This window comes from Hyperolius riggenbachi, chromosome 2, assembly GCF_040937935.1.
Source record: "Hyperolius riggenbachi isolate aHypRig1 chromosome 2, aHypRig1.pri, whole genome shotgun sequence".
Taxonomy (NCBI): Eukaryota; Metazoa; Chordata; class Amphibia; order Anura; family Hyperoliidae; genus Hyperolius; species Hyperolius riggenbachi.
In genome coordinates this window covers 89316181-89336973 of record NC_090647.1, presented here as the reverse complement: position 1 = coordinate 89336973, position 20793 = coordinate 89316181, and the positions used below count along the sequence as shown (strand labels likewise).

The window sequence follows — 20793 nt, the reverse complement described above, 5'->3', positions numbered from 1 at the left end:
ACGGATTATTCTTCAGTGACAGCGTGGGACAGGATACTTGCAGGGGGCCGTTAGAAGCCCCAGGTAAGTTACACTTTTTGTTTTTATATAGGGATACAGAACCCCTTTAAAAATAATACCAGTTGCCTGAATCACCTGCTGAGCCTGTGTCTCTAAAACTTTTAGCCACAGCCCCTGAACAAGCCTGCAGATCTGGTGCTCTGACTGAAGTCAGACTGGATTAGCTGCATGCTTGTTTCAGGGTGTGATTCAGCCACAGAGATCAGCTGGACTGCCAGGCAACTGGTATTGTTTAACAGGAAACATCCATATCACTCTCAGTTAAGGTTCCCTTTAAGAGCCACTGAGCCGCTGCTACTGTGCATGGAGCAGCGAGCTGTTACTGCACAGCGGGCTTCAGTGGGCAAAGCAGGATTCATGAGTAGAACTTGAATCCCATTCTTAAGTGCTGGGAAAACCACAGCTTTGATGATCACGTGACAGTCTTGCCCCAAATCACCCCCCCTGGGTGGCGGCAGGCTATACAGAGGCTGGGTCGTTTTAAAGTGACTGCGCTGAGAATTATTGTACTATTCCAATATAATCAAATGTTTATGCTAGAACGAATCTTAACTTAGTCAGCCGGGCTCTATTTAGTACAAGTACATTGCAAAGGAGAGGGAAGCTTGTTATCTCCCCTTCCACATTCCTGCTCCTCACTGATTGGCTGAGGGCAGCTCAGTGTGACATGAAGCTGAGATGGGAAATACACCTTCTGTAGAAGCTGCTGAAATACAATCCAGGCTGTGCTCACGTGTTTACAAAGTAAGCTAGATATGACAATACAGGTAGTCCCCGAGTTACAAACGCCCAACTTACGAACGACCCGCCGATACGAACGACCCGCCCATAGCTCCGCCCCACCGCGATGACGTCACGCCGCCGGGGACTACCTGTACTATTGTAATTTTTTTAAAGCAGAGTAAGCGCAGCAGAAGATAGAGGACATCTTACCTATTCCATGGCTGTAGAAGGTCCCATCGTGCTGCCTGGAAGCTCTGCTGCCCGTCCTCTCGCTCTGCTTACTGTTCCCGGTGTCGGCTTCTTATGCGTCGCATAATGACGCAATCAGAAGCCCCCTAGTGGCGGCGCCTCCTAATTGCATCATTATGCGACACATGTGAAGCCGCCAGGGAACAGTGGACGGAGCAAGAGGACGGGCAGCGGAGCTTCCAGGCAGCACGATGGGACCTTCTACAGCCATGGAATAGGAAACATGTCCTCTATTTATCTTCCGCTGCACTTACTCTGCATAAAAAAATGTCAACAGTACAGGTAGTCCCGACTTAAGGACGGATTCAGGTTAAGAACGAGCCGACAGTCCCTATCTCGTTCGTTAACCGAGGACTACCTGTACAGTTTATTGGAGACTAAAGAAGGGTCAGGATATGACATCAGGATTGGCTTCAGTCAGAGGCAGTAAAGATGGAAAATGCATGGAACAGTTTTCTCTTTACTTAGTATATAAAATTCACTGAAATCAAAACATGGACAGTACAATACATATGTTATTTAAAGAGAAACTCCAACCAAGAATTGAACTTTATCCCAATCAGTAGCGGATACCCCCTTTTACATGAGAAATATATTGCTTTTCACAAACAGACCATCTGGGGGCGCTGTATGACTGATTTTGTGCTGAAACCCCTCCCACAAGAAGCACTGGGCCCGCGGTACATTTGGCAGTTTGTTACAATCTATCAAGATTTACAGACAGGAATTAGCTGTTTACAGCTGTCTCTAACAGCCAAAACAGCTAGCAGCAGCTACATAACCTGCCCACAGTAAAAATGTCACCATGTAATAAATGTCAGAATGCAAATCGGGGAGAGGAAAGATTTTACAATGAGCAAACACTGACTAAATCATTTATACATAATTATTGTAAAATGAAGCACTTTTTTTATTACATTATTTTCACTGGAGTTCCTCTTTAAGTAGAACAAGTATTTATCTACTTAGATATGTTTTTTTGTTTCCTGGAAAAGTATGGCCGTCTCTGCTGCTTTAAGGTACCCTTTTATTATCATCATTTGCTGTACCATTATCTTCTACGGCACTGTGCAGATAGAAAACACAGCTATCCCATACAACAAGAGGACTACAAAAGTACAAGTAAGCAGCACAACATGCAAACTGCAAAGAAAGGCAGAACAAAAATAAAAATACAGCAATACTAGAAACAGCAGGAGAGACCGCTCTGACCAAACGTGCTTACAATGCAAAGTGATAGCATGGAAATGATAATATAGTCACCCAAACCAGCTAATAACCTATTTGGTGAACTATTAGGTGAGAGATCACAACTACTGTGGTGGATGTGCAACAGATAACTAATTAGCCAGGCTGGATTTACAAGAGCCAGATTAGCATTTTGCACAGGGAAGGAAAACTGAAAATTAAATCAAGAAGTTTTGAATCAGGATGATATCATTTATTGGCCAACTTAAAGCTAATGGGAATCCACCAAAAGAAAAAAAAAAGAAAAAAAAAAAAAAGTCAACCAGACTCTTACCTAAGGAGAGGGAAGGCTCTGGGTCCTATAGTGCCCTTACCACTCTTCTCACGGTCCCCTCATTTAAGCACCGGCTCCCCATTTGAATCCCCCGCCGCGGGAGACTTCAGAAGTCTTCAGGAGCCTGAGTTCTCCGAACACAGACGGTGCCATACTACGCACACGTGAGTGTGCACACGTGAGTGCTCCGTATGGAGCAGCCTCCATCTTCGGGAGCACTTGGGCTCCCAAAGCCTCTTCGCGGCAGAAAGCAGTAGTTGACCAATTGGTCGTATACTGCTACCGGGGGTTCCAGCACTGGAACCATGAGAGGAGCGGGAAGGCTCTATAGGACCCAGAGCCTTCCCTCTCCATAAGTATCTGGTTGATTTTTTGGGGGGTCAATTCCCTTTTACTTTAAAAATGCATAAGGGTAAGTTTTCAGCTATCGCGCCTTCTGAATCCTCTATGCTTACGGGATGTTAGAACATACAGCTCCCCAGAAATTTTTTCCAGCCGGGTGGCATGAATAGTAGCCGGGTGGCATGAAAAAGTAGCCAGTTGGGGTAATATGAGATAATGCAGGCCTAGTGCTTCTGTGCGCAACTTTGCTTACAGCATAGGAGGTAAACCGATGACAGCCAGGTGCTCACCAAAACTAGCCGGGTGAAGTAACCGGCTAAAAGAGCCTGGGGAGAACACTGCAGCTATATACATACTTTAATGAAAGTCCAATGTGGAAGAATGGACTATTTAGCCAAATTCCACACTAGATGTCACTTGCAGTCACCAGATGTTCTCCGAAGCCATTTCTCGTCATACGCCATCATTACATCAGCAAGTACAGGCTGCCAGTTCTCTGGGCAGCCTGTAGGTGTTCAGTCTTTCAGTACAATATACTGTATGTTTCCTCAGAAATTCCATTTGACACAGATTCATATTACAGTGCTTTATGCAAGAAGGAACGCTCACAGATTAATGATAGGGTGAAGCACGCTAATGGTGGTATTGATGGATTATGGCGTATGGATGTCAGAAGCAGAGCATGTCACGTCCCAGAATCATCAGCCCTGCTTGGAGAACAGATGTTACATCTTCAGCAACCATCAGATCAGAATACAGCCTCACCTGAGCGAGGGAATAGGGGACACATCCCAGTAACATATAATGTACAGCCAAAGGCAAGAGATCTGCTTTGTTACAGAAACTCCCCTCAGGACACAATTCCAGCCTAGTAGAGACCCAACTGATAACATCACATGTACATGGCTGTATGTTACTATTACACATCTGTAGTATGGTCTATTTGAGGCAGGGATCTGGAAGATATGATATAAAGAATTGTAGGTGTAGTACGGATAATTGATAGACCATTAGTAGCAAAGAAAGGGGTCATTTTTTCAGTTACATAGCTTTTTTATTATAACATTGCATCATTCTCTAAGATAAATTGTACATTTTAAACTATGAAACAGAGCAGAGCTAATGACCCTTTGAACGTCTCTGCAGTAAAACCTTATCTGAAGTTGTCTTTACTGTTTTATTGATGTATAAATGCTTCACTGCATCCGAACAGAGAGCTCAGAGAAGCTTTTTAACTCTTCCTGTACTGGAAACAATAGAAGACTCATATCTTTGATACTAATGTTCTACTTCTTAGCTTTACTACACATACTATTCATTATATCCATAAGTTTATTTTCACTTCAGATTCCCTTTAAGAGTCATAACAAGTAAGGGCTGGTTCACTCTTGGCTCTTCCCCGCGATCACATTTGTGTCCGCAATCGCAATTCAACAGATGAAATCTTGCGATTTGCTCCTGATATTCCCGTTTAATAGAATGAGAATCACAGCGCGATTGCCCTCGAAACGCTGCATGCAGAGTGTTTGCAATTGATCGCAAACGCTGAACTGTAAATTTATCCATAGGGATACATTAGGAGCAGCGCTTTGCTGATCACCGGCGATCAGCAAAGCGCTAAAAAAGCACCAAGTGTGAACTATCCCTAACATCATATCACAACTTGACTGACTGCAACAAAACAAGCACGGAGGCCCGGGCTCCCACTTGCAGCGGATACAAAACAGGACAGTACATGCTTTGCTACGTAGCACATCTGCACCATCCGTTTTGCATCCAGTGAACTCAACAGACCAGAGGCCGGCAGGAGCATGGGGCTCTCCACAGGATTAAAATAGACCAATTCTGCCGAGCAACAAGGGTAACTTTCATTGGTCCACATCGAACCAATGAGAATATTCCATGTTGATGAGAATTCCCATGCTTCTGCCGGGCACCAATCAGTTTCCCGGGACTGAGTGGAGGATTTAGCAGAGGTGGAACTGGGGTACACATGCGTATTTGCAGGACAGCGGCGATCGAAGCAAATGAGTCAACCAGCCTGGTGAGAAGGGACACTGTCATAGGCCTTCACTGCCTACATTTTCCTGGCCATTCAAGGAAAATGCAGCAAGTTTGGACAATGCTTTCCATTACCCAGGGAAGGCACAAAGTGCTTCCCTGCTGTCAGTGTTTTTCTGCATGGGAAAACACACATTCAGGCTTTGTTCACATTGCGTTCCGTTCACGTGCCCGTCTGCGTTGGGTTTTTAGGCGTCTTTTTTCGGATTCCCGACACTTGGGTGGGCAATTCGTTTTTGTGCATAGCGGTTTTCTAAGCCTTTTTTCCTAGTGGTTTTGTAATTCACTCCGACGCAAGTCAGGAAGTGAACTTTGACCCGGAGAGGAATAAATACAATATATTTATTCTTAAAACGCGAGCACAATTGCCTTATTGCGCATTTTTGTATGCGTCCGCCGATTTACCTTCAATTGAGGCGGAATCGCCCTGAAAATGGAACACGCACCACTTTCCTAGCCTCACCGCACACGACCATCGCTGATATGAAAGTTCATATCAGACAAATGTCAGAGAGACATTCATTGGCCATGCAGTCGGGGGAGTTTTTAAAAACCGCAGGCGGGTGAAAAAAAGCCGAAAACGCCTGCAGTGTGAACAAGCTCTCAAGTGTTGCCCATTGATCAACATTGGTTCGGAGTTTTCACAAAAACAGACAAGTGTGCTCCCAGCCTTATGCTACGTACACACATGCGACAACGATCGTTCGTTAAGAACGACGAACGAACTTTTAATTGATGAAAGAACGACCTAACTAAAGTTAGTTTTAAAAAGGTGTGTAACGATCTGATCGTTAGAACGAACGTTACATCACAAAAAGCAACTATTGCGCCTGCGCATAAAAAAGAAGTTTCACGAAGAAATAGTGAAATGCGCATGTCAAGCCTAGTACGACCGACCGTTTCCAATGATGTACTACTTTTGCAAACGATCGTCGTTGGTTAAAATCCGCCGAGACAGAACTTTCTTTTGTAGCGATTTGGCTCGTTCGTCGTTTGCCTTAATAGTCGGTGGTTCGTTTTTTGTAACGATCGTCGTTGGTAAAAATCGGGGAACGATCGTTACAAACGACTATAGTCGCATGTGTGTACGCACCTTAAGGATCAGTGATTGGCAGACAGTTCAGAGATGAAAAGGTGGGTAGTACAAGGTTTGTAGGTTGGACTGAGGGGCAAGGCAAAGGCAGACAAGCTTAGACGCAAGAATTAGGCACCCACACTAAGGCCTTGTTCACATTACAAACCGCCAGCGCTATCACAAGCGGTGAGTGATTTCTACAGCGTTTCTCAAATCGCTTTTCTCTGCACCGTGCGCTTTTCTAAGCACTTTTGCTGAGCGATTATGACTTTCCCTTCCTGACGTCAGTCAGGAAGTAATATCTTTGACCCGGGAAATGAATGAATACAATGTATTTATTCTTAAAAGCGCTCAAGAAAATGCTATACAAAGTGATTTTTCAAGCGCTTTGCGATTTATCTATCCCTTCCATTGAGCAAAAACGCTCAGAAAAATGGTACATGTAGCGCGTTTGCTATTTCAATAAAAATCAAAATGCACACATGTGAACACTGTCATAGGAAATCATTACACAAACGCTTTTAGGGCGATTTGCAAAATCACCAGCGCTTAAAAAAAATTAAATAATCATCAAACGCTGATAGTGTAAACAAGCCCTAAATGTTATAATGGGCACCAGAGATGCAAATACTTAGGGGTCCTTAACATGACTTAAATATGAAGTCCTGATGAATAATGCAATGTATGGGTATAGTGAGTTTGCTTCTGTACTAAAAAAAAAAAAAAAATGTATCACAGCTACTATTTACAAAAATGAGCCATTTCAGATGTTATCAGCACCTCAACTTCAGCAGCATTGCAGCTTCAGTACACATTACTATATTATAGGTCAGAACGAAATGTCCACGCATGCATGGGATCATACGTTTCATGTGTTTCAATAAAAGAAGGGAGCAGAAGGAAAGCTAGGACCATAAAAACACACTGCAATCCACAGAACGGCTTTAACCTCTTGAGGACTGCGGTCTTAAACCCCCCTAGTGACCAGGCCATTTTTACTAATATAGACCACTGCAGCTTTAATCACAACTCACCAAACAAGTGATTTCCTTCCCCCCTTTTCTGCCCACCAAAAGAGCTCCCTGTTGGTGGGCTAAGAACGCTGCCAGGATGATTGTTTTTTGTAAATATTTATGTTAATATTTTAGTGCCCTTTTTTTTTTTTAATTATTTTTATAATCCCCCCGCCAGCCAATCAGTGTGATCGGCTGCCATAGGCTTTGTGATAGAGCTTCGTAAGTGATTTTAGAGGCGATTCCCATGCCCCCAATACAATACATTAGAGCACAAATGCTTCCAAAATGCTGCATGTCCTATGACTGAGATTCCCTTTATCGCAATCGTTGCAGTGGAATCTGCTCCATCCACTTACATTGGAAAAGCGTTTTGGAAAAATCGCTAGCGATTGAAAGTGATCCCAAAACGCCATTGCAAAATCTTTCCTCCTCCCTATTTACATTTTAAAATCCATCACTGGTGGTTCTGCCAGGTTATCTGTACGGAATGCTCGTTACTGAGAGTTCTATGCACAGAGGGAGGACCTGCTTGCTCGGCAGTTGCAAAACTCTTATTTCCCACAGTGCAATGAGGTTCACAGACAGCAAAGTGTCAGGACCTAGGTCATGACATCACACTGTGGGAGGGGTTTCATCCACAATATAAGCCATACAGGCCCCCCTGATGATCTATTCAAGAAAATGTAAAGATTTCTAGCAGGAAAGGGGGTACCCGCTACTGATTGGAATGAAGTTCAATCCTTGGTTGCTGCTCCTCTTTAAAGTAATAGAAGCAGGAGATCAGCAGGACAGCCAGGCCATGTGCATTATTTAAAAGGTAATAAACATGTCAGCCTCCAGATCCCCCTCACCTCGGGTTCCCTTTAACTGAACTAGTACTGGCTTGCCTTTGGCCACCATGAGATTACCGACACACAGGCACATTCATCAAAACCCCACTGATTTTAATTGTACTTCCTATAGCGTGGCCAAGAGGCATGGCAGGGCACCCATAGGCTGCCGTAAGTGTTAATGGAATGTTGCGGAGCAGCGCTTGCACAAGGTGCACGGTCATATCACACTGCAAGCATAGTGAATAGCAGCTCAAAAATAACACACGCTATCCAGCTGCTTTCAGCTCCATTCTGTAAAAATATCAGACAGCAGTGTGCTCAGCATGTGTGCTGCTCCGCAGGGTTCAGGGAAGCTACAAGCTAGTTAAGCATTAGGCAATCTGATTGATCAATATTTGGAGAAGCTTCCAAACATCTATATAGGGATAGAGCCAACGTGTCCATAGCTCAAATTCAAGTTTCAATCCCTCCACAATGCAGTCAAAATTCCCGCACAGAGTACAGAGCTGTGTTTAACCACTCAATGCCCCGATCATACCCAGAGGGGCGCTTCAGGAGAAACCGCAGGTCAGAGGTGCAAAACACACAGAGGGGACACGGGGCACATACTGCTCTGGAGAGGAATATAAACAAACTGCTGGCAGGGGTATTGCTCAGGCTGTTAAATCACACACACACAGTACACAGTACACACACACACAGTACACAGTACACACGTACACAGTACACACACACACACACTACACACACACACACAGTACACACACACACACACACACACACACACACACACACACACACACACACACACACACACACACACACACACACACACACACACACACACACACACACACACACACACACACACACACACACACACACACACACACACACACACACACACACACACACACACACACCCCCCTCTGTACTTTATAAAAAAAATTTCAACAGCATTAGATTATTTTACTAAACCTTTGATTTCATCTCTATTTGATTGTTTTGGTCAAACGGGAAGATCAAATTATTTGATTGCACTATGGGCACCTTAAAGCGGAACTGAAAGGACAATCCTCCGTTCTCCCGCCGCCAGCTGCTTTTGGTACTAGTAAGTCGACAGCAAGCCACGCGTATCTTTCCCGTCCACAATAGTGTCCTGCGTTCTTCCGCAGTAGCTGGCGGCAGAAGAATGGAGGATCAGAGGACCGGAAACTGAAAGGAAGACTGCACGGGGTTGGCAGAAGCCCCAGGTAAGCAAAACTTTTTTTGTTTGTTTTTTTTTGTTACAGATTCTCTTTCAAGTGGAACTGAAATGACAAAAAAATAAGAAGAAAGCATCCCTGGAGGAGGCCTCCCCCTTCTTCCTCAGTAGACAGGTTCAGCGCTGGGACCCCACCACCACCACCACCACCTGGGGAGCTCCTTGTTGGCGTGCGCACATGCGCAGTAGCGGCTCTCCAATTGGGCTCTGGCGCAAATAGCTGAGCCCGATCAGGTCTGCTCTATTGCGCAGGTGCAAGCCGTATGCGCCTGCACAGAAGCCTTTTTAGGACCCAGAGGCTTCCCCTTCTGAGGCAAGGAGAAGCGTCTCAAGTTCCATACTTACCTGGGGCTTTCTTAAGCCCCGTTAAGGCAGCTCCTCCCTCGCCGTCTCCCTGGGTGATTCCGGTCACCCGCAATTGTCCCCGAAAGCCTGGCTGAGTCGTGCTTTCTTGCGCATCCGCGGCCTAGCCAGGCACGTTTCCCCACCATGCTCCTGTCCCTAGGAGAAATCTGCGCCTGTGTGGTACTACTGCGGCGAGGGAGGAGCACCCTTAACGGGGCTAAAGGAAAACCCAGCAAAGTAAATTACCAGTCTCACGTTCAATTTAAGGATGATTATTACAAGCTGTTCACCCGGGACATAGAATTTCCTACATGACACCCCAATCGTACAAATGTCTGTCACAGCTTTCATGCTACTAATAGGTGTGTACACACCTGTGTAGTAACAGTAGAATATAGTACCGTGTTAGCCATCAGTAAAAGTTCCTATGGACACAGTTCCCATGGACACAGCTTGAATGATCTTCGGGTCACTGCCTTGCAGGGTGGCTTTACATCACAAAATTAGAGATTGATAGCAGAGACAAAACGTATACGTTGGTTCAATTCAGTAGATAAAATATTGAACAAGGATGCCAATTTCTTAAATTGGTATGAGGTTGATGATGTTTAATGTCATAATTATTTTTCTTTCTCTGCCCAAACTGAAAAAACTCTTGAACTAGGAATTTATGATGCCTGTGAAATAACAACCTCTGACACAGTTTTGGATGTTTTGTTGCAATGAAGGCATCATGACATGTATTTATGTTTCCTAAAAAAATCCATGTATCCCCTTTGATGTTGTATGTATAAAGCTGTATTGTAAGCATACAGGATTCAGTCTAAGGCCCAAGGGCCGAAAGCTTACTCTTTTATATATACTTTTGAAGATAAAACTGTGACAAAGAATTGAACTTCATCCTAATCAGTAGCTGATAACCCCTTTTACATGAGAAATCTATTCCTTTTCACAAACTGATCATCAGGGGGCTCTGTATGGCTGATATTGTGGTCAAACCCCTCCCACAGGAAACTGAGGACCATGGTCCTGGCAGTTTCCTGTCTGTGAAACTTGTTGCATTGTGGGAAATAGCCGTTTGCAGCTGTTTCCAACTGCCAAAAAAGCAAGCAGCAGTTACTTTCATTGCCTTCACCTAACAGCAGTAAAAATGTCACCATGTGATGTCAGAATGTAAATCAGGTAGAGGAAAGCTTTTACAATGAGCAAACACTGACTATAATTTATACATAATTATTGTAAGAATGAAGCACGTATTACATTATTTTCACTGGAGTTCCTTTTTAAGTTAACCAATAAATGGTATCCATGATTAAAAACTTCTTGCTTACACACCTGAGATTAATGGAATTTGGCATTTAAAATTTCTCTAATGATGCTCCCACTCTCTGACATTCCTTTCCTTATCCCACTAGATATGCCTTCAAGAGGACCTGAAGCAAAAGGAAAGAAATAAAATTGAACACTTACCTGAGTAGTGGGAAGCCTCTGAATAGTCCCAGAGTTTCCCTTATCCTCCTCGACCCCACCAATCCAACAGTGGGACCATCTAAATGTATTCAACTAGAAGTTGTCGAATATGTTCTCAAGTCTGTGCTTCCAAGCATGTACCAGTACGTCAACAGTGCCTATGTGCTGCAGAACAGCATGAGCAGCTTTGTGCTACTGCACAGGTGCAAGCCATACTGGCAACCACGCAGTGCAGCAGCCCGCGTACAATGGCAGGAGCATGGGCGCAAAGAAGACAAGGGTCCCAGCAAGCAGTGTTGGGTTCAGGAGAACACCACTTGGGAAACAGGTTCAGTCGTCTCAGTCTGGGTGTCCTGCGCATGCGCTGAGGTCCACGCATGCACAGAAGACCAAGACTGGACCCGACTGAGCCAGTTACCGGGGCTGATCGCGGCTGAACAGCAGACTGCAGGAGGATGGCATGGGACTCTCGCGTTTATGGGGCGGGAGAAAGCCCTGAGTAAGTATCGATTCTGCCTATGTTTACATTTCTGGTACACTTTAAACAGCGTTCATCACCACTAGGATATGTAGCATGGCATTAGCAAAAGACCCTCGTCGTCGTCGTCTTCTACTTTCAGGGACCTAGCAGGAAAGCTAATAGGGAAATTTTGCTGACATGACTGAGTAGACGGCACTCTCTCGAACTTTTAGGTTTCAGATAGATTGTAGTACACTACACTCACACTATTTGGCCAATCAAAAAGCTTCGTTCTGTAGAGGGAGCTGTGATTCGAGAATTTGTTACCAATGAGATTTCCCGCTGGGTCCCCTAAAAAAGACTAGAGCCTAAGCTATATGCCTCACCACCTCTTACAATAACACACCCATCCAGGCAATATTCGAATGGTCAAACAATTTTCAATGCAGCTGATGAAGAATTGCTCATTTGCAAACTAATGACAACAGTTCTTGCAAAATACAATCTTTTCTCAGATCCCATCTGAAATAAATTTCCAACCTGATGGATTGTTAAAGCAATCCATAATGTGGAACTGATTGCTTCATTTCTGCAGGGAGCGAAAAAATTGCCCTTAATTTCCTGACATTCTAGTACTGTCAGGTCAAAAATATGATGAATCAGCCTATTATCTTTCTACTATGTGCCATCAGTATTAGCAAGTATGCTGCAATGGATGAGGTTAGTTTATAGTTGACCCTGTTTCAGTTATTGTACAGCTCTGAGCAATATGTAGAGGATTTATAAAGAACAGATCAGCAATAAAAGCAACACAGAACTGCACATTTCTGATAAGAAGATTGCAAGAACAGAATAAGCAATAATTGCCAGTCAGCCTTAACACCCCCAGCTTCCCCAGATACGTCACAGCAGTCCAAGAGTGTGAGATTTATACAGAAGCATAAATGTGCATACTTTAAGCAGAGAATGGCAAACAATTAAACTTCTCAATAGATTTTTATTTTATCTACAGGAACTGGAATAGCAGGGGGCTTATCTGATTCAGAAACAAATGATTAACTGACACCATGATTAATGTTACCAGTTAACTGATCACTAGCTTAAAGCCCCGTGTACATGGGGAGATGTGGAGGCGATGTGACTTATCGAGCCGATGATGTGGTCCGATTTTGCCGCCGCCGAGTCACTGCTCGTTCCCCATGAGGGGACAATGGCAGGGAATCGAGCGGAAGATAAGCGGCGCGGGGTCGAGGGCGGATCGAATCCGACGCGCGCACGGGCAAGCGGGGACGCGGCGCGCACGGGCAAGCGGGGACGCGGCGCGCACGAGCAAGCGGGGACGCGGCGCGCACGGGCGGGGATGCGGGAGAGGCTATCGCCTCGTGTAGACGGGGCTTAAAAGGAGCCCGAGGTGTGAGACATACGTATGGAAGCTGCCATATTTATAATTTATATACAATATCAGTTTCCGGCCAGTCCTGCTGAACTTTCTGCTCAGCACGGTGTAAATCACACACCTGCAACAAGCATGAAGCTAATCTTGTCAGATTTGTCATAGGCATCTGATCCGCATGCTTGTTCAGGGTCTATGGCTTGAAGGATTAGATGCAAAGGATCATCAGGACAGCCAGGCAATGTGCATTATTTAAAAGGAAACAAACATGTCAGATTCCATATCCTTCTCACCTTGGGTTCCCTTTAAATCCAATGGGCTCTTTGCAAAGATCCAGTTCTGCAAAGCTAATTCCCAATAATTACAAACCCAAAAAAATGGGAAGTCAAACTTCAGATCACATTCTCAAAACCGTGTGACAAGAATCAAATGATTATTTAGTACTAGGTTAACCAAAATAAATGCATTTGTAGAAAAATAAAAATAAACAGAATGCCAAAATAAGTGACAAATTTAATCATTTTTTACAATTTGGGGGTATGCTCCATTTCAAACAGACAATATCTGAAACGCAGTGAAAGAAAGACAAATCTCAGTACTGCAATTGCTGAAAACCCCATCTCTCACCAGCTTTATAGTCTACCTAAGCCAATTAAAAAACAGGCTCTAGGTAGTGATACCACCACCACCGCATGTTAGTGCGCACACCCGTCCACCCGAATCACTGGCCCCGTCCTCCAGTCACAACTGCTGTCCGGGTCCGTGCTGCTCACATGCGCAGTAGCAAAAAGCGCGGACCCAGCTACGCAGGGACACAGGGGTTTTATTATAGAGGACTACAGTATCTCTACTTTACCCTTCCAAGCCTTCCAGTAGGGATGGTCAGAAAATGTAAGCGTAATGCCAATTTCTGAGTTTCCGATCAGAAATGAAAGTGTACTGGTTAAGGGCTTTGTCTCTCTGAGGGCTCATTCACACTTTGTAATTAGCGGGCGATACCCCCGCTAAAGGGCTAGCGCTTTTTCTAACCATCCTGGCGTTCTATTAGAATGGCCAGGGAGGCTGCACAGCACATTTTAAAAAAAAATTGTTAAATCATGTAGCTAGCATAGCGCTAGCTACATAACCGCTGTGCAGCGGCATCCCTCCGGCGATCAGAGCAAACAGGAAATCCCATTCAGAACGGGATTTCCTGTTTGGCTTCCATCGCCATGGCGAGGATTGGGATGACATCATCCATGTCATGGTGTCGGAGGGAGTCCCGATCCACCCCTTAGCGCTACCTGGTGCTGATTGGCCAGGTTGCTCAGGGGGGCCTGTAACGCGGTGGTTAGCGGCACATCGGCGGTGAGCGGCGGCGATTGATAACACGCAGCTAGCAAAGTGCTAGCTGCAGGTTTTCAAAAAAAAAAAAAAATTGTGAAAAATCGGCCCACCGGGGCCTGAGCAATCCTGAGTAGCGGTAATGGACGAGCTGAGCTCGTCATTACCGCTAAGCTGGTTACAGCGCTAGAGCTTTGTTATCCTATTGGCACCAATCACGGGCATTTTGCGATTAGCGATAATCGCAAACATGTTACCTGCAGTATTTTCTGGGCGATTCTGGAGCGACCACGGTACAGTACTTATAAGCCGTTGACCGCGATCACTATGGAATCGCTACAGTGTCCAGTGATTTTTACCACACTAATTGCTCTCATTATGCTTTTTTAGATGTGAACGGGGCCTGACACAGGAGACCAGAGTTCAAATCTTGGCTCTTCCTGTTCAGTAAGCAAGCACCTATGCAGGAGACCTTTGGCAAGTCTCCCTTACACTGCTACTGCCTTCTGAGCACACCCTAGTGGCTGCAGCTCTGGCACTTGGAGTCCACCAGGAGAAAAGCACAATATAAATGTGATTTGTCTCATCGCACTGTGGTGGAAACCAAAATTCTACGGAACTACCGCATTATCGCAACTCGGAAATGTTAGCCCCATGACAGAACTCGGAAGCATTAGACCAATCAGGAAATGCAGAATTTTTTCACGGATATCAGATTACCATGTCAAATTTTAGCCCAATCAGAGAACGCATACATTTTCAGTGGAAATCGTATTACCGTGGACAAGATTGTGTAAGTATTAGGCCAATCAGAGAATGCAGACGTTTACCGCTGTTGCCAATCCAAAACGCTGTTTCGGCATAATAGCATACATCTGCAAAAAATTGCAATTTCTCAATGTTTTACAGGGCTGTGGAGTCGGTGTCAAGGAGTCAGAGCAAATTTGGGTACCTGGAGTCGGTGGTTTCAGTAAACTGAGGAGTTGGAGTCAGGTGATTTTTTTAGCCAAATCCATAGCATTTGTAAAAATTAGACTAAGGAGTCAGAGTCGAGAAGACAGAGTTATTTTGTGTACCTGGAGTCGGAGGTTTCTTAAAGGAATACTATCGATTCACATATTTTTTTCAATTGACACACGAATTGTTTGGGAAGTGCTGCTAGGTACTGGTGTATACATTTTAGTAGCAACCTCTTTGTTTACTGTTATCAAAATACTTTCAAAACTGACTCTGAGCCATGAGGAGAGGGGAAATTCCCCTCACACTTGATCAGTTAACTCTATGTGTAGCTCTGTGTGTGACAGAGAGAACAGCTGCAGCTCCTGTGTCCTGTGCTTCTGACTGACCTGTCTGAAGAGAGCAGAGGAAATGTAACTAATTCTCACAGCATTTCATACTGTTTTTGCTTTCAGAGTTTGATATGTTTGATATTTGCTTTCTGTAGTCTGATATGTAACTCTGGCTGTGCATTGAAGCAGACACCCCTTCTGCAATTGATTTGTCCCAATATAGCTAAATCCTACCCTCAACAAATTACAGTTTTTGCCTCTGATATTTAACATGAAAAAAGTAGGAAAATGTTTACACAGCTACTTAGACATTATTTGCACACTGTCATTTTAGAACACTTGGGTATCGATAGTATTCCTTTAAATGAGGAGTCGGTGTCAAATGATTTTTGTACCGACTCCACAGCCCTGGTTTTATATTTGTGCAATTAACTTTATTGAAAAAAAATTATTCGGAAGTGGACATTGAATTTCTGCAGAAATCCGCAAAATTGCAAAAAAAAAATAAAAATGTGCTTTTCTCAGAAAGAGATCATTTCATCGGAATTTAGACATCAGCATTTCTGACCATCCCTACCCTTCAGCCTTGAAGTCCTAGGGTCAGATGAACAGCATCCCATAAAGCATAATGGGCTTCCTAATGTGGGGTAGTGGGGACTGGGGAGGAAGTGGTGGGAGCCTCAGTAAGGCACAGCAGCCGCCTTCAGTCACTCTGGCAGTGGGTCCAGCTCTCAGCACCGGGAGCACAGCTGGAACAGATCGGCTCAGGAAAGTTTCACCCGGCTGCTGGAAGAGCTTACAAGCCACAGAAAGTTCCCCCGCTAGAAGCGGAGGGAGGCTGCGCTGCTTACCTGAGCGGAGGAGGAGGAGAGGTAGCAGCAGGCAGATGCCGCCCTGCATGTTGCTGGAGCACCGTCCTATCTCTGCACACACTGATAGCGGAGGAGACACAGCGCAGCTTACATCCTCACTACACACAGCAGCACTGAGCTGAGTTGCCACTACTCTGACAGGCTCAGCCAACCTCTGACGTCCGCATGAGAGGCGCGTCCTCATTGGCCGGCCCAGGGAACATTCTAATTGGCCGCCGAGAGGAGCGCTCTGATTGGCTGAGCCGAGACCCGTATCCCTGATCAGAGGGAAAGGGAAGAAAGTTAGCGTTTGGTGACGGTGTGTAGAGTGAGAGGAGGGTGCGGGGAGTGTTGGTCGTAGCGCTGGGCATGGCCTTGACCTAGGCAAGGCGTTTTGCTCACTATCAGGGTTGTTTACCCTATTGCGTAATTTTTTCAGACAAAAAAAAAAAGTCATAGGTATTTAGGATTCTCCAACTTTTTTTCTCAGACTGCTGTCAGCTATTGGAGTCCTTATAACACCATGTTATAGGTCTTTTTTTAGGGGCAGTCCTTGCTATTCAAAGCAAATCCAACTGTCCCTCTTTCCTCCTGGTATGGCCTAATTTTTGCGGTGATGAATGTTACCTATTTGCAGTGGCGTAGCTACAAACCTCTGGGCCCTGATGCGGAATCTGGATGTGGGCCCCCCTCCCAGCAACACTCGACGCACACAAATCCCTATAGCCAGCTATAGGTCCCTTCAGTATAGGTAGCCAGGCATAGGTAAGCCAGTATAGTTGCCCCCGGTATAGGTTAGCCAGGTAGGTGCCTCCAGCATAGGTAGCCAGTATAGTTGCCCCCAGTATAGGTAAGATAGGCAGGCACCCCCGGTATAAGTTAGATGGGTAAGTGCCCCCAGTACAAGTTAGCTAGGTGGGTGCCTCTAATATAGGTAGCCAGAATAGTTGCCCCCATCATAGGTTAGATAGGTAGATGCCCCCAGTATAGGTTAGTTAGGTAGGTGCCTCCAATATAGGTAGCCAGTATAGTTGCCACCTGTATAGGCTAACTAGGTAGGTAGGTGTCCCAATACAGGTTAGATAAGTAAGTGCCCCCAGTATAGGTTAGATAGGTAGCTGCCCCCCAGTATAGGTTAGATAGGTAGCTGCCCCCCAGTATAGGTTAGATAGGTAGGTGCCCCCCAGTATAGGTTAGATTAGGTAGCTGCCCTCCAGTAAAGGTTAGATTAGATAGCTGCCCCCCAGTATAGGTTAGATTAGGTAGCTGCCCCCCAGTATAGGTTAGATTAGGTAGCTGCCCCCAGTATATAGTTAGATTAGGTAGCTGCCCCCCAGTATAGGTTAGATTAGGTAGCTGCCCCCCAGTATAGGTTAGATTAGGTAGCTGCCCCCAGTATAGGTTAGATAAGGTAGCTGCCCCCCAGGATAGGTTAGATTAGGTAGCTGCCCCCCAGGATAGGTTAGATTAGGTAGCTGCCCCCCAGGATAGATTAGATTAGGTAGCTGCCCCCCAGGATAGGTTAGATTTGGTAGCTGCCCCCCAGGATAGGATAGGTAGGTGCCCCATAGGATAGGTAGGTGCCCCTTAGGATAGGTTAGATTAGGTAGCTGCCCCCCAGTATAGGTTAGATTAGGTAGCTGCCTCCCAGTATAGGTTAGATTAGGTAGCTGCCCCCCAGGATAGGTTAGGTAGCTGCCCCCCAGGATAGGTTAGGTAGCTGCCCCCCAGGATAGGTTAGGAAGCTGCCCCCCAGGATAGGTTAGGAAGCTGCCCCCCACGATAGGTTAGGTAGCTGCCCCCCACGATAGAATAGGTAGGTGCCCCCCAGGATAGGTAGCTGCCCGCCAGGTTAGGTCAGGTTAGGTAGGTGCCCCCACCCCAATAATGGAGGGGGGAGCCTCAGCCGCGGGGAGGGAAGCCCGACCTCTCCCTCCCTTCCTCTCCCCGGGCTCCCCCCTCGAAATTCTGAGTGAGCGTGCAGGGTAGCGGCGCTATACTAAACTACTCACCTCCGTCCCAGGTTCCAATCGTCGCTGGTCTCCTCCCGCTCCACATAGATGCTGGTACACACGCTGCGTCAGCGTGTACGCAGCGTGTGTATCAGCATCTATGCGGAGAGGGAGGAGACCAGCGACGATTGGAACCTGAGACGGAGGTGAGTAGTTTAGTATAGCGCCGCTACCCTGCACGCTCACTCAGAATTTCGAGGGGGGAGCCCGGGGAGAGGAAGGGAGGGAGAGGTCGGGCTTCCCTCCCCGCGGCTCCGGCTCCCCCCTCCATTACAGCGCACACCCTCAGGGCAGCGAGCGGCACAGGCAGCACGGGCCTGGAAACGGGTATGGGCCCCTCCCCCGCCTCTTCAGGAGCCGGGCCCGGTCGCGAAGGCGACTGCTGCGACCCCAGGCCCTACGCCCATGCCTATTTGAAAGTGGCACAGGGCCTCTACTAGGCATAGGCAGTACAGGTTATTGGCTGGAGTGCCATTGGTCCTGGAGGGCGCCAGGTTGCTGGATTGAGCCCTGCCCCAAATTAAGCCACACCCTGTGGGTGTTCTAATACTTGCTTCTGCAGAATCTACTTATCGCAAGTTGCAGGCAGCTGCCATCTCTGTGCCCTGTCCACCCTTCTTTCTCCTTTGTGCCTCCTTCTGTCCCATTTGTGCTTCCTTCAGTCCCGTGTGTCATGTCTGACCCCCTGTTTGTGCTTCTGTTTCCCTGCCTCCTGTCTCCTTAGGTCTCCTTTATGGTGGCCATACATGGTACAATAAAAACGTTCGATTATCCCGTTTATTCGATCTAAATGATCGAATCGAATGAAAGTTGAAAATATTTTTATGTAGACGATTAACCTGTTTTTTCGAGAAAAATCAGATCGGACATGCTGGAAAAATCTTCATATTCGATCTAACAGAATAATCGAACTAAATTATCTAATCGAAAAAAAATGAAAAATTGTACCATTTGCCACCCTTGGTCTCCCTGAGACACCTCTGTCTCCTGTGCCCCTTTATGCCTCCTTATGTCTCCTTTGCCTTTATGTGTCCCCTTGTGCTACCTCTGCCCCCCTGTTCCTCCTTCAGTCTCACTCTGCCTCCTGTTACCCTTTGTGCCTCCTTCTGTATCCATGTGCTACTTCAGGCCCCATGTGCCACCTCTGTCCCCTGCGCCTTCCTCTATCCTCCTGTCCTCCTTCTGTTCCCCTCTTGTGCCTCCTGTCTCCATGTGCCTCCTTACATCCCCCTCTGCCATCTTCTGTCCCCCTCTTGTGCCTCCTTCTGTCCCCCTTTGTGCCTACGTGTTTTTTTTTTATAGGTGCAGGCAGGTATCAGGGCTAATAGGGGTAACTAATGAAAGGGGGGGAGAGGAGCCCTGCCTATGTATATTTTCTGGTGAAGGGGGGGGGGGGGCACAGGTTTTCTCGCCTGGAGTGACAAAATGGCTGGGGGCGCCCCTGAAAAGTGGCATAGCAATAGGGTTGTAGAAGGTGAGAACCGAGTGCGTCGCCTGATAAGCCCTGCATAGCGCCTGAGTTTGGCACAGCTATTGCAACACTGCTTTAGTCCGCGGCTCGGGCAATTCGGGGATCCGGCGATCACTGGACCCCCAGTTACTTATCCCTCCGAGTTGCTACGACTCAGGGAAAAAATAATTATTAACTCTGCCCAGAATTGAGCCATTATTCAGCTCAATGGGAGGCAAAGTGCCATGTACACATGTGAACATCCGGGGGTAGAGGGGCCCTCCTTTATTAAAGTGTACCTGGAGAGGAAAAAAAAGTCCTCAGTTTGGGTACTTACCTAAGTAGTGGGGCTTCCGGTGCCCGACCACCTTGCCACTCCAGCGGTGGGACCCCTTAAGCTCTTCAACAAGCCCTTGTTGATGGAGCCAATGTCCTCTGCTTTTTCCATGGAACCTGATGCCACGCATGGCAATGATCTATTCTATAGGGTGTCCCAAAGCTGGAGGTGAAGCCTCGGGAGCAGCCTTTCTTGCCTGGAGGATCCCTTCTAAAAATGTTCATATCTCAGGGAACCTCTACATAAAAATTACACGTACAACTTATGTTACACATATGTGTATTATCCAGGTACATATTATGTCGGCGCCGCTCAGTTCGGCGCGGGGAGAGCCGAATTACGGCTTTCCCCACTGCCGCTAAACTCTGAGGCAGCGTTAAATACTATTCTCCCTCCGAGTTGTCGCAACTTGGAGGGAGATGTAATTCGGGGTCTGGCAGCCGCCAGAGCCCCAAATTACCGCAACGCGGGGCATGCATCATAGCATTGCTGCTATGACGGCGCCCAGCTTCGGTGCTCGGCTCTCAGAACCGCGCGCCAAAATGAACTGATCTGATATTAGCCTTTTATTAGTCATGGGCCTCAAAATGATAAACATAGCAACCATTAGCACAAACATTATAAATGCAGAAACAGTGCCCCCCAAATATCAATACAGCAGTTACTACCCCCAAACAAATACAGTCACCATCGCACCACACAATTGCAATTGCCATCA

The 20793-nt window shown here is 46.3% G+C and overlaps 1 protein-coding gene across 2 annotated transcripts in view; it reads right to left on the bottom strand.

Annotated features, from left to right (window-relative positions):
- Positions 1–16426, bottom strand: part of B3GLCT (beta 3-glucosyltransferase) — a 632866-nt gene extending 616440 nt beyond the window's left edge. For both annotated transcript variants that reach the window (XM_068267036.1, XM_068267035.1), the window contains exon 1: positions 16277–16426. In XM_068267036.1, the coding sequence (XP_068123137.1) occupies positions 16277–16325 (49 nt within the window). In that variant the 5' untranslated portion in view covers positions 16326–16426. The remainder of the gene's footprint in view (positions 1–16276) is intronic.
- Between the last annotated feature and the right edge of the window lie 4367 nt (positions 16427–20793).